This window comes from Tamandua tetradactyla, chromosome 1 (genome assembly GCF_023851605.1).
Source record: "Tamandua tetradactyla isolate mTamTet1 chromosome 1, mTamTet1.pri, whole genome shotgun sequence".
In the NCBI taxonomy this organism is placed as follows: Eukaryota; Metazoa; Chordata; class Mammalia; order Pilosa; family Myrmecophagidae; genus Tamandua; species Tamandua tetradactyla.
In genome coordinates, this window is record NC_135327.1 from 25,052,854 (window position 1) to 25,066,093 (window position 13,240).

Here is a 13,240-nt window from a genome sequence, read left to right on the forward strand (position 1 = left end):
GTTACAAGATCAACATTCAAAAATCTGTAGCGTTTCTATACACTAGTAATGAACAAGCTGAGGGGGAAATCAAGAAACAAATTCCATGTACAATTGCAACTAAAAGAATAAAATACCTATGAATAAATTTAACTAAAGAGACAAAAAACCTATACAAAGAAAACTACAAAAAACTGTTAAAAGAAATCACAGAAGACCTAAATAGATGGAAGGGCATACCGTGTTCATGGACTGGAAGACTAAATATAGTTAAGATGTCAATCCTACCTAAATTGATTTACAGATTCAATGCAATACCAATCAAAATCCCAACAACTTATTTTTCAGAAATAGAAAAACCAATAAGCAAATTTATCTGGAAGGGCAGGGTGCCCCGAATTGCTAAAAGTATCCTGAGGGAAAAAAACGAAGCTTGAGGTCTCACGCTGCTGGACTTTAAGGCATATTATGAAGCCACAGTGGTCAAAACAGCATGGTACTGGCATAAAGATAGATATATCGACCAATGGAATCGAATAGAGTGCTCAGATATAGACCCTCTCATCTATGGACATTTGATCTTTGATAAGGCAGTCAAGCCAACTCACCTGGGACAGAACAGTCTCTTCAATAAATGGTGCCTAGAGAACTGGATATCCATATGCAAAAGAATGAAAAAAGACCCATCTCTCACACCCTATACAAAAGTTAACTCAAAATGGATCAAAGATCTAAACATTAGGTCTAAGACCATAAAACAGTTAGAGGAAAATGTAGGGAGATATCTTATGAAACTTACAATTGGAGGCGGTTTTATGGACCTTAAACCTAAAGCAAGAGCACTGAAGAAAGAAATAAATAAATGGGAGCTCCTCAAAATTAAACACTTTTGTGCATCAAAGAACTTCATCAAGAAACTAAAAAGACAGCCTACACAATAGGAGACAATATTTGGAAACGACATATCAGATAAAGGTCTAGTATCCAGAATTTATAAAGAGATTGTTCAACTCAACAACAAAAAGATAGCCAACCCAATTACAAAATGGGAAAAAGACTTGAACAGACACCTCTCAGAAGAGGAAATACAAATGGCCAAAAGACACATGAAGAGATGCTCAATGTCCCTGGCCATTAGAGAAATGCAAATCAAAACCACAATGAGATATCATCTCACACCCACCAGAATGGCCATTATCAACAAAACAAAAAATGACAAGTGCTGGAGAGGATGCGGAGAAAGAGGCACACTTATCCACTGTTGGTGGGAATGTCAAATGGTGCAACCACTGTGGAAGGCAGTTTGGCGGTTCCTCAAAAAGCTGAATATAGAATTGCCATACGACCCAGCAATACCATTGCTAGGTATCTACTCAAAGGACTTAAGGGCAAAGACACAAACGGTCATTTGCACACCAAGGTTTATAGCAGCATTATTTACAATTGCAAAGAGATGGAAACAGCCAAAATGTCCATGAACAGACGAGTGGCTAAACAAACTGTGGTATATACATACGATGGAATATTATACAGCTTTAAGACAGAATAAACTTATGAAGCATGTAATAACATGGATGGACCTAGAGAACATTATGCTGAGTGAGACTAGCCAAAAACTAAAGGACAAATACTGCATGGTCCCACTGATGTGAACCGACATTAGAGAATAAAGTTGGAATATGTCATTGGTAACAGAGACTATCAGGAGTTAGAAACAGGGTAAGACAATGGGTAATTGGAGCTGAAGGGTTACAGACTGTGCAACAGAACTAGATACAAAAACTCAAAAATGGACAGCACAATACTATCTAATTGTAATGTAATTATGTTAAAACACTGAATGAAGCTGCATCTGAGCTATAGTTTTTGTTTGTTTGTGTTTTTTGTTTTTTCCTTTTTTTAATATATTTTTTTATTTTTTATTTCTATTTTTATTTTTTTCTCTATGTTATCATGCTATATCTTTTTCTGTTGTTTTGCTAGTTCTTTTCCTAAATCGATGCAAATGTACTAAGAAATGATGATCACACATCTATGTGTGATTAAGAATTACTGATTGCATATGTGGAATAGAATGATTTCTAAATGTTGTTAGTTAATTTTTTTAATTAATTAAAAAAAAAACTGAAAAAAAGAGTAAATGGTTTTAATACTACTTATATTGTTCTAGAGTAGAAAAAGAAAAATTTCCAAATTCTTTTTATAAAGCAAGTAAATCGTTTATACCAAAACCTGATCAATGTGTGCACATGCAGACACACACACTCACACTCCCTACTGTCCAATCTTACCAACGCATGCAAACCTTCTAAATGAAACACTAGCAAACAGAAGTCAGTAGTACATTAAAAGAATCATGATCAAATGGCATTTTTTTCCAGTAATGTAAGAGTGGTTCAAATCTAGGAAATCTGTCAGTGTACTTCATTACATTAAAAGATTTAAACACTCTAAGGATGAAAAGTCGTAATCATCTCCTTGACACCGAAAGGTATTAGACAACATTCAGCAACCAATCCTGAATAAAAACAGTTAATAAAATTGGAATTAATGGTGTGGGAGGTAGCTTCTGAAATGGCTCCTGATTAACCTCACCTGATGATAATCATGTCTGTGGGTATCCCCCTCCTCTTGAGCATGGGCTGGACTTTGTGATTTGCTTTTAACAAACAGACTACAGCAAAAGTAATGGGAAGCCACTTCCAAGATTAGATTATAAAAAAGTTTGACTTCCATCTTATTTGGACTCTCTTGCTTGTCTTGCTTGCTTGCTCTGATGAAGCAAGCTACCATATTGTGAGCTTCCATGTGACAAAGAACTGAGGGCAGCCTCTGGCCAACACCTAGCAATGAACTCAGGCCCTAAGCCCAACAACCCAGGACGTGACCTTGCTCTCTACAAACCCCAGGGCACAAGCCTCACCTCACTGCAGTGAGGCTGCAGTGGCAGCCAGGTTCTTCATCACCAACACTGGGGCACAGGCCCTACCATCTCCAAGCACTGGGTGGAAGTGCTCTCCCAAAGCAAAAGGTGGAACGTCCACCCACTCTAAAACCTTAGGGCAGAATTGTCCTTTCTACACACAAGGATGAGCCTGCTCCTCATGGCCCAAGGAAATCTCCTCAGTTCAGACCTTGCTTCCATTGTTCTGCCCTTGAGGTCATTCTTCCTTTAATGTGCCCCTTCTCTGTCCCTTTTAGTTCAGACTGGCAGTGGTTCTGTTCATACAGATTTCACAAAGAACTTGTCAGCTTTGCACACAGTTCACGGGGGTCGAATCCCTCAGTCCAAAAGACTTTCCACAGATCTTTCCTGGATAACTGTAACTCCAATCCTGATTTCCATGGAAACTGCTGGCTGGTTCCATGTTCATAAACGTTCACATAGAGACCTATTCTGGATAGGCTGAGAATTTTCCAAACTATCAGTGTCTGGTTTCTTTGTACCTAGGAGTTCAGTTCTAAGCTTATCCCTTTCCTCTCTCATTTCACTATAAGCTGCAAGGAAAAACCAGGCTGTACCTTCTACACTTAGTTTGGAAATCTCCTCAATTAAATATCCAAGTTTATCATTTTCAAGTTCCGCCTTCTACCCAACACAAGAACTCAATTTCACCAAGCTCTCTGCCATTTTAATACAAGGATCACTTTACCTCCAGTGCCCACCTACACAGTCATTTCCTTCTAAGGCCTCCTAAGTAACTTTATCATCCTTATTTCTATACCAACAATCTCTTCAAAGCAATCTAGGCTTTTTTCTATCAAACACCTCACAATTCTTCCAACCTCTACCCATTACCCAATTCCAAAGCTGTTTCCACATTTTTGGTATTTTCAAAAGCAGTACCCCACTCTCCTGATATCAAAATTTGTTTTAGATTTTGCTAAAATCTAGACTGCTCAAGCAAATACCATGCAGAAAGATGGCATAAGCAATGGAAATTTATATTTGTTCACAGTTTTGAGGCTAAGAAAAAGTCTAGATCAAGAAATCATCAAGGTTAAATCCCAGAAGGATTTGAACAAAAAAGTATTTGCAAAGTCCCCTTGGGGGAATGGTGAGAAAGGGGGAAAATTCAACTTCCCCAAGTGGAGAATTCTTGATATTCTCACAAGCAGTGGGGACAACCAAAGAAATAGGCTGAGACCCCAATCTTGGGGTTTGTTTACATGAAACTTAACCCCGCAAAGGATAGGCTAAGCCTACTTAGGCCTAAGAGTCACCCCCAAGAGAATTTCTTTTGTTGCTCACATATGGCCTCTCTCAGCCAACACGACAAGCAAACTCACTGCCCTCCCTCTCTCTACATGGGACATGACTCCCAGGGGTATGGACCTTCCTGGCAACATGAGACAGAAATCCTAGAATGAGCTAGGACTCAGCACCAAGGGATTGAGAAAGTCTTCTTGACCAAAAGGGAGAAGAGAGAAATGAGACAAAATAAAATGTCAATAGCTAAGAGATTCCAAACAGAGTCGAGAGGTTATCCTGGAGGTTATTCTTATGCATTAAACAGATATCAACTTTTTAGTTAAGGTATAACAGAGAGGCTGGAGGGAACTGCCTGAAATTGTAGAGCTGTGTTCCAGCAGTCATGTTTCTTGAAGATGACTGTATAATGATACAGCTTTCACAACATGACTGTGTGATTATGAAAACCTTGCACCTGATGCTTCTTTTATCTACCTTATGACAGATGAGTAAAACATAGGGATTAAAAATAAATAAATAATAGGGAGAAAAATGTTAAAATAAATTTAGTAGATTGAAATGCTAGTGATCAATGAAAGGGAGGGGTAAGGGGTATGGTATTTACGAATTTTTTTTCTGTTTTCTATTTCTTTTTCCGAATTGATGCAAATATTCTAAGAAATGATCATAATGATGAATATACAACTATGTGATAAAAAAAGAATGTTCATATTGTATGCTGACTGGTTTTATTAACAAAAATTAACAACAGAAAAAAAGAAATCAGCAAGGCAATGTGATGTCCTGCAGCTGGCTGCTTGTGATCCTTGGTCTTTAGCTGATCAAATGGCAAGGCACATATTGGCATTTCCTGGTCTTTCCTTTCTCTTTGGGTTCTGTAGATGTTCAGCTTCTGGCTGCTCCCTCTGTGGCTTTCTCTATGTCTGAATTTCATTTTACTTACAAAGGACTCCATTAATAGGATTAAGTCCCATTCTTACTGAGGTGGGCCACACCTTAATTGAAGTAACCTCATCAAAACCTTTCCATTACAGGAAAGGATTAAGTTTAAGAACATGCTTTTCTGGGGTACATATAACTCCAACTCCTGCCCCCAACTCCCCCTAAAAAAGGACCAACAAAAAAACAGGAAAATATATTTTCGGTTCACATCAAAGGCCTAATCTCTATAAATGTATAAGAGCTCCTAGAAATTACTAAGAAAAAGATCAACAACTAGGAAATGGGCAGTTCACAGAAAAGGAAACACAAACGATTTTTAATCATATAGGAAAATGCTCATCTCCCTAATAAATAGAAAAATGAAAATAAAACAACATAAGACTCCATTTTTTATCTATCAAATGGTAGTGTGATATATTCTGTTGTCAAGGCTATGAGGAATCTCATACACACTTCTGGTAGGATATTCCCTAAGGCAATTCAGCAAAGTCTATCAAATTTACAGATATATATCCTTTGACCCAAAAATTCCACTTCTATAATCTTGTTCTACAGATATACTTGCACATGTACATAAGTGAAAGATTATTCATTTCAGAGTTGTTTGTAATAGTAAAATATTAGAAACAATCTAAATGCCCATCAAAAAGAGAGATTTAGATGTTTCACTGTGTGTAGGTACAATTTTTACTGTATGAATATATTGCTTATTAATAAAATTGGATGAAATTAAGCCGAACAGTGATAAAAGTGGTCTGAAGATTTTTTTATATCAACTTTAAAGCTCTTGCCTAATCTTCAATTCCAAAAATCACAAATCTTTGTTTCAATTTTACAATTAAAATATCTTGTTGACTTTGTTCTTTTTCTTTGTAAATTTCATAATAGCTTTTGCCCAAATCAGTAATTATGACCAGAAGATAAATGTCCTAATTGAGGTACTAGGATCTTCCACTGTGGCTTTCCTCAGCTAGGACATTTTAAATTCATTTATTTCTTCATTTCTCTTCTCTCCTCCTATATTTTACTAGAATAAATACATTATTTGTCATTCGGGTTGAAACACATGAAAACCACAATGATCTTTCATACAGGGGCTCAGGGAATGAACATGAATGTAGGCTCCAGTAAAACAAAGGCCCTTAAATCTGAGACCAATGAAGGAAGAAATATGTGGAAGGTGAGTAGGTGGTTGGTTGGGGTTTGACTGCGGAAAAAAGCTAAACAAAGCAACTATGGCTTACTGAGCACACTTAGCTGCAGAGGTCACCAAGTGAACCAAGCATGCTCCCCCCAGGAGATGGCAAGCATCAGTCGTCCCAGGAATCACTGACAATGCCCCAGGTAAGGCAGGATGCTTTAACTGTATATGAAAGAATGTTTCAACTCATTCACACATTTACTGACAGCACCTTTTTTAATGTGTCTTGTCTCTTCAGTAAGACCATCTCCTGGAAGGAAGGCCCACAATCTATACTTTTTTACTTTTCTATGTGTCCATGGCACCCCATGGGGTAGCAGACTGAGGCAGAGGGGACGTCAAAGGACATCTGCAAAGGTTAGAAACAATACCCTGAAGAAGCCCACTGAGACATGAGTAAACGAAGAGAAGGTACCAAAAGGAAAAAAGGTCTGCTCTGAGGTACTGGAGTCTCTCCTCCCAACAGCTCTGATCCGAGATTTCAAGCCCAGAAAAAAAGTGTTGACTTGGCCAGGGCACATAAAGGGAGCCTGAGAGAGAGCCCAAAAACAGTCTTGGGACTACCATTGGATGGAGGAATAAAACACATAGACTGAAGCACTAGAAAGACAAGAGGCTCCTCCAAGGCCTCAGGATTGCTGGTCTGAAGACAAAGCTGAAGGGCCCCACAATGAGAAATGAGAAGGAGCATGGTGCCAGCTGAAGGATTTTAGGGTGGCAAAATATAGATAAGTGCCAAACATCATCTGCCAAGGGTAAGGATGACAATGGGTCATGGACATAACATGATGGATTACCTGTGGAGCAGTCCATTTGTGTCAGGCCAAGCTCACCGGAAGCTTTCATTTTCTTAGCAGTGTGCATTGAGGTAGTGGGTGAGACCAAAGGGTTTGTGGTAGAAAAACAGGAAGGAATCATATCAATGCTACTGCCTGGGGCCTGTTCGGCCTGCTCCATCTTCCTTTTCCGAGAAGGCATAGCAATGGAAGAAGGCGTCATTGTCACTGCAGTTTGTGCTCTCCCAAGCAGGTGGCAGCCAGGGATGGAGTACTGGAGCAGGAAATGGTCGATCCGGGCCTTTAGGGAGGGGTGTGGCAGAGGCTGGGAGTGTGGAGTAAAGGCTACTCCTGTGAAAGGGTCGCTGGGCACACGGCCCCATGCAGCCTCACTGCGGTTACATTTCTCCAGTGTGCTCTGATCAATGACCTTGCCTGAGGGCAGCAGCATGGGGCAAGGCATGATCTCTAGGGTGATGGGATCCAGGAACTCCTCCGGCACATCCTGTATTACCTCGGCAAGCTCCTGTAGCCTGGAGGGGGCCTCCTGGTCCTCAGTTTGGTTCCTGGGGTCACAGTCACTCTCCATGGGCAAGGTTGGGGCCTGGAGAGCCAAGCTCTGAGGGAGGCTCTCTGAAGCAACCAGCAGGACACTGTCTATGACCTCCTGAGAGCAGGTTTTGGCTGGCTGACCCCATACCTCCAATCGCTTGATGCAAGGGATACCACTGCCTGTTACATGGGTGATGCAGATCTTAAGATGGGCCACGTGGCTAAGGGAAAGAACCCCTTTATTCCAGAGCTCTTGGGTCACAGTAGCAGGGGAAGGTAGTGTAGCTTCCATTGGACCAAAAGGTGGTCGGGCCTTGAACCCCCTGTGGGTAAATACCACTTGGCTCTGGTTTTTCAACAAGACTTTGCCTACCAAGGTGAATACCTCTTTGCTTGGAATGGATGGCTCAGCTGGGCCTGGAGTCTGACACTCAGAGGTACTCCAAGAAGCACTGCTGGATAAGGCAGATGTGTACATTTCCAGGCCAATGACATTCTGGGCTCCCCCGGCTGTGAGGTCTATGTTGATCCTACAGATTTCCACAGTAAAAGGAAAGGAAACAATCACATAGATTGGTGGCCTAATGAAATACTCTGACCTAAAACCACGACTTCTCTTTATGAGGTCTTCAGAGATGAGATTTTCTACTTCATAACCATCAGCTGATATCTAGAGTTAATGACAAATAAAAGACACATTGATTTGATGAGGTCCAAATAAAGATAAGTTTTCAAGAACTTACCACTTCTAAAAAAAACACCTTAAAGAAAATCTGAAGTTCTTCCTTTAAAATTTCCTCTATAAAACCTAATTTCTCCAGTTTTTTGTTTCTGTTTTGCAGGTACCCAAAATCAGGTCAAAGGCAGAACACAGCTATGTCCCCAAGTACTGCCCATCCTGAAAATATACAAACAATAAAATCATGCCCTGCCCAACCAAACCAAAAATCTCTTAAAAAAAAATCTCTATGAAGAGGGAGCAGAAATTCTAATGCTTTTTATTTCAGGGGTTGAAAACATGCAGATTTAGGGAAAAACAAAGATGTCCATTAAATTTTTTCATGTTGTATTTGGACTCTACTGATTTTAACATTTTCACTGGAAGGCATAAGAAGCAAGCTTTTTGTAAATCTATGAATGATGAAACCTGGTAAAAAATGTATGCTCAGCAACAAAGGCCACAAAAGACAATGGAAAAGTTAAAAGAATAGATGTGCTAGGGGGTGGAATTGAGTGTGATTTTTAAAAATATTTCTTTCAATATTTCTAAAATTGTTATAACCAGTGAAAATTTTAAGATATCTTTGTCCAAAGGAGTTAGCCTAATTACCTGAGACCTTTTGTATGCCAAGGTCTATACTACATATATGCAGTATGTACATAAACTCCAACTTAGGGAAGGGGCCCAATTCTCTTGTTGCTCTATTCTTAGTCTGGGCTATGGAAAGATACTCTCCTTTGTATAAAAGGAGGAGCTTAACTGAAATAACAAAGACTAAGGTATACAAATAACCAATATAAATGATCATTTATAACACTGAAATTTAGCAAGAATTACGGAGGAGAGGGTATTTCTACCTCTGTTAATAACTTTGGGTGGGAACTAAAATTGATCAGAGGGAAAAGCACGTGTAAAGACCCTCCATAAAATGAGTCACGGCTCATGTTATAACAGTGCTTAAGCCTAACCCATGCTTATCTAAATATCACCAGTGGGAATCTAAAACAATTACAGTGAAAGTACACTAAGCCTAAATTAAGTTCACATACACAGGGTAGGAAACGGGGAAAATATGAAAGATACATATTGTATATTTATACATAAGTATATATTACTTGCTTTGTTTACCTTGTTGCAGTGAATTCTTGGTCTGAACTGGGGAAGGCAAAGATTTATTACCATCTTTGTGGTTGAAAGAATAACTTCCAAGCATCAGAAACAGCCTTAAACAAAATAAAAATAAAAAAACCTTGGAATTAGGTAAGTTAAAATTTAATTCTAAACTTTCAGGACTTGATTTCTAAGAGAACAGACTCATGCAAGGTTACAACAAAAAATTTAACACACACACTCATGATCTATGCTTACTCTCTTTATATTCTGTATGTGATGTTGGAAAAAAAATTAGTCACTTAAAAATTTTGCAGAATACTACTGCAGGCTGAGCAGATTAGCCTAGATAAGAGCAGTCCTCCTAGTTCTCCAGCTGACAGTTGCTCTAAAAAGCTAGTCAGGGCAAGACCTTATCAACTCTGCAGGGGTCTCCTAACAGTAAGGAGAGGGCCAACAGTGCCTCAGCTCAATAAAGAACAGGACCACTGAGCGAGAGGGTTTAAGAGTAGAAAAGGTCAGAGAAAATAATCACAGCAGTGCTGGACAATTTTATCACTTAACACTTGCCAGTGCAATTATATTTTCTTATGAAAAAGAAAACAATTATAACAGAAAAAATAATTATTCAGAAGTAAAATCTTAGATCATTTTAATGAGCAATTTATCTAACACCCTTTGATACTCCTCTATAAAGAAGTAAGGCGGCCACTATAAGCATCCCTTCCAGTGGCGGGTCCCTCCAATGGATCTGAACTCCACGGGTGAGACCAGCCAGCTACTTACTCTTCTGCCAGACTGCCCTGTGCTTTTCCTAGACAATGCCATGGAAAACTCTTTTGGCCCAATAGGGACAGATCACCCTCTGGGGTCTTTTTGTTGTTATGCCTGATAGGTGCTACTTGCAGAGGCCTGGCAAGTCAAGCAGAGGCCAGGCATTCTGCAACATCTGAGTGGGCAAGTTTCTCACAGTGTAGATCTGTCTCAGGTGACTTTTAAATCTTTCTTATTATTTCAGCCTAGTCCTTAAATCAGTTTTACATATTAACACAAGGCATTTTTTTAACATGATTTTAAGAGCTCGTGAATTTTCTATGAAGGAAACTTCCATATAAATCATGGAAATATTGTTGTTTCTTTCAGACCTTTACCAAGAGGTGCTGACCATTTCTGAAAACCGTATCACTGAAAACAATGCTACACACATGTCAGTCTGCATCCTAGGTAATTCTACATGCTGGTAAAAAGCTTCTGATTATGTTCTAAGTGATGGGAAAGTTCTGGTAATGGATGGTAATAAGGGTGACAAAAAATTGTGAATGTGATTAATTCCATTGATTTGTATTCTTGGGAGTAGTTGAGATGGGAAAGTTCATGTTGTCTATATATTCACACAACTGAAAAGAGAGACTAAAGAGAAAATAATGTCTCAATACAACACATTATTGCAGATTGGATCTAATAATGGAGGAGAAAATGTCCCAAAGGATTTTACTGGGCAGCTGAAAAAATCTGGAGGATAGACAGGAATATCGACTGTACGTTCTCTATCAATGTTAAATTATTTGAATTTGATGACTGTAGTTAAGGTGCTTACATAAGTAAATATCTGAATATCCTTGTTCTTAGGAAAAATACATGGGAGTATCCAGTTTTCAAAGAATATGATATATACGAACCATTCTCAAATGTTTAGAAAATAGATGAATGGATAGATGATAAACATGGATATATATTTGTTGGGTTTTTAAAAGTAATATACACAGGTCATTTATATTATCCCTGACTTTAAGTTCAGGACAATACAAGGAATATTACAAAATATGTGTTATTAAAAAAAGGGAGATGAGGGCATGCCATACTGAAGATCTGGGTTCAATTCCCAGAGCCTGCCCATGACAAAAAATACAAAAGGGAGATGAATCTGATGGTTTGGAGAGGAGAGCTCCTGGCCTAAAGTCTCCTGTTCTTTGTGAATTTGTGTGAAACTCCCAGTGGTTCCCACTTTTTGAGGCATACACACCATCTCTTTATCAGAGCATTTTAGAATCTGGTCTGGACTCAGCATGGACTATATTTTACAGAATTCATTTTTTGAGGAATGGATGAAAAATTTCTCCAGGCTTCTCCCCTCTTTCTTATTCTCCTCAATAACTCAAAAATGAAAAGTGGGGGTGCAAGGTAGTTCAGTGGTAGAATTCTCGCCTGCCATGCAGGAGACTGGGACTCAATTCCCAGCCCATGCACCCCACCCTCCAAAAAAAAAAAGAAAGAAAGTAAAAAGAAATTGATGTCTGAGATAGCCGAAATGTCAGACTGCATGGTAAGCACACATGTGTGTGCATGTGTATGTATATATACATACTTTCAAGTTTCATGAGGTAATATTTACCCATTACATATAATGAACTCCAGTATTTCTCTTTCCTAATGTTGGTCTAGACCCCAAAATGACTTAAGAATCTACTGATGTTTTGTGAGTCTCAATTTGAAATATACCTTATTCCCAAAGTGGTTATGCCAATTTATACTCCAATAGTATATAAAGTCAAGATTTTTCAATTTACCTATTTAGTGTTTAAATGGGTATCTCCTGATACTTTAATCATCATTTCCCTAACTACTACTGAGGTTAAAAATCTCTTCATATATATTTACTGTCGTTTCATGCTTCGTCTTCCGTGAAATGTTAATCTTTTGCTCATTTTTCTAAGTTTTATTCTTTATTATTTCATAGGAATTCTTTATATATTCTGATTATTAATACTTTATTAGCTGTATGAGTGACAAATATCTACTTCCAATTCGTGGTATATATTTTCATTTTCTTTACAGTGTTTCTTGATGAACAGAAATTCTTAATTTTAATGTAATGTGGGATTTACCAGTCCTTGATGTTTTGTGATTTTGCATTTTATTTAAGAAACTCTTCCTGGTCAGTGTGATGTCCTCCTTATATATTCTTTCAAGTGTTTTAAAGGAAGCTGTACCTTTCATTTTTAAGTTTTTAATCTACCTGGAATTAATTTTGTGTATGGTATGAGATAGGGATCCTAGTTCTTTCTTTTTTTTCATTTGAATATTCAACTGTTTCAGTATTACTTAAGAGTTTGTGCTTTTCAAAGTCACCACCCTCCCCCTGTCTACGTGGGACATGACTCCCAGGCGTGTGGACCTTCATGGCAATGTGGGACAGAAATCCTAGAATGAGCTGAGACTCAGCATCAAGGGATTGAGAAAACCTTCTCGACCAAAAGGAGGAAGAGTGAAATGAGGCACAATAAAGTGACAATGGCTGAGAGATTCCAAACAGAGTCGAGAGGTTATCCTGGAGGTTATTCTTATGCATTAAATAGATATTACCTTGTTATTCAAGATGTAATGGAGAGACTGGAGGGAACTGCCTGAAAATGTAGAGCTGTGTTCCAGTAGCCATGTTTCTTGAAGATGACTGTGTAATGATACAGCTCTCACAATGTGACTGTGTGATTATGAAAACCTTGTGTCTGATGCTCCTTTTATCTACCTTGTCAACAGATGAGTATAACATATGGAATAAAAATAAATAATAGGGGGAACAAATGTTAAAATAAATTTAGTTTGAAATGCTAGTGATCAGTGAAAGGGAGGGGTAAAGGCTATAGTATGTATGAATTTTTTTCAGTTTTCTTTTTATGTCTTTTTCTGAATAGATGCAAATGTTCCAAGAAATGATCATGATGATGAATATGCAACTATGTGATGAT

At 38.4% G+C, this 13,240-nt stretch overlaps 1 protein-coding gene across 2 annotated transcripts in view; it reads right to left on the reverse strand.

Annotated features, from left to right (window-relative positions):
* The window catches only part of UBOX5 (U-box domain containing 5), a 58,118-nt gene that overhangs the window by 14,079 nt on the left and 30,799 nt on the right, over positions 1–13,240 (reverse strand). For both annotated transcript variants that reach the window (XM_077112450.1, XM_077112442.1), the window contains exons 3-4: positions 9,513–9,607; positions 7,133–8,333 (exon numbers count right to left, since the gene is read on the reverse strand). In XM_077112450.1, the coding sequence (XP_076968565.1) occupies positions 7,133–8,333; positions 9,513–9,566 (1,255 nt within the window). In that variant the 5' untranslated portion in view covers positions 9,567–9,607. The remainder of the gene's footprint in view (positions 1–7,132; positions 8,334–9,512; positions 9,608–13,240) is intronic.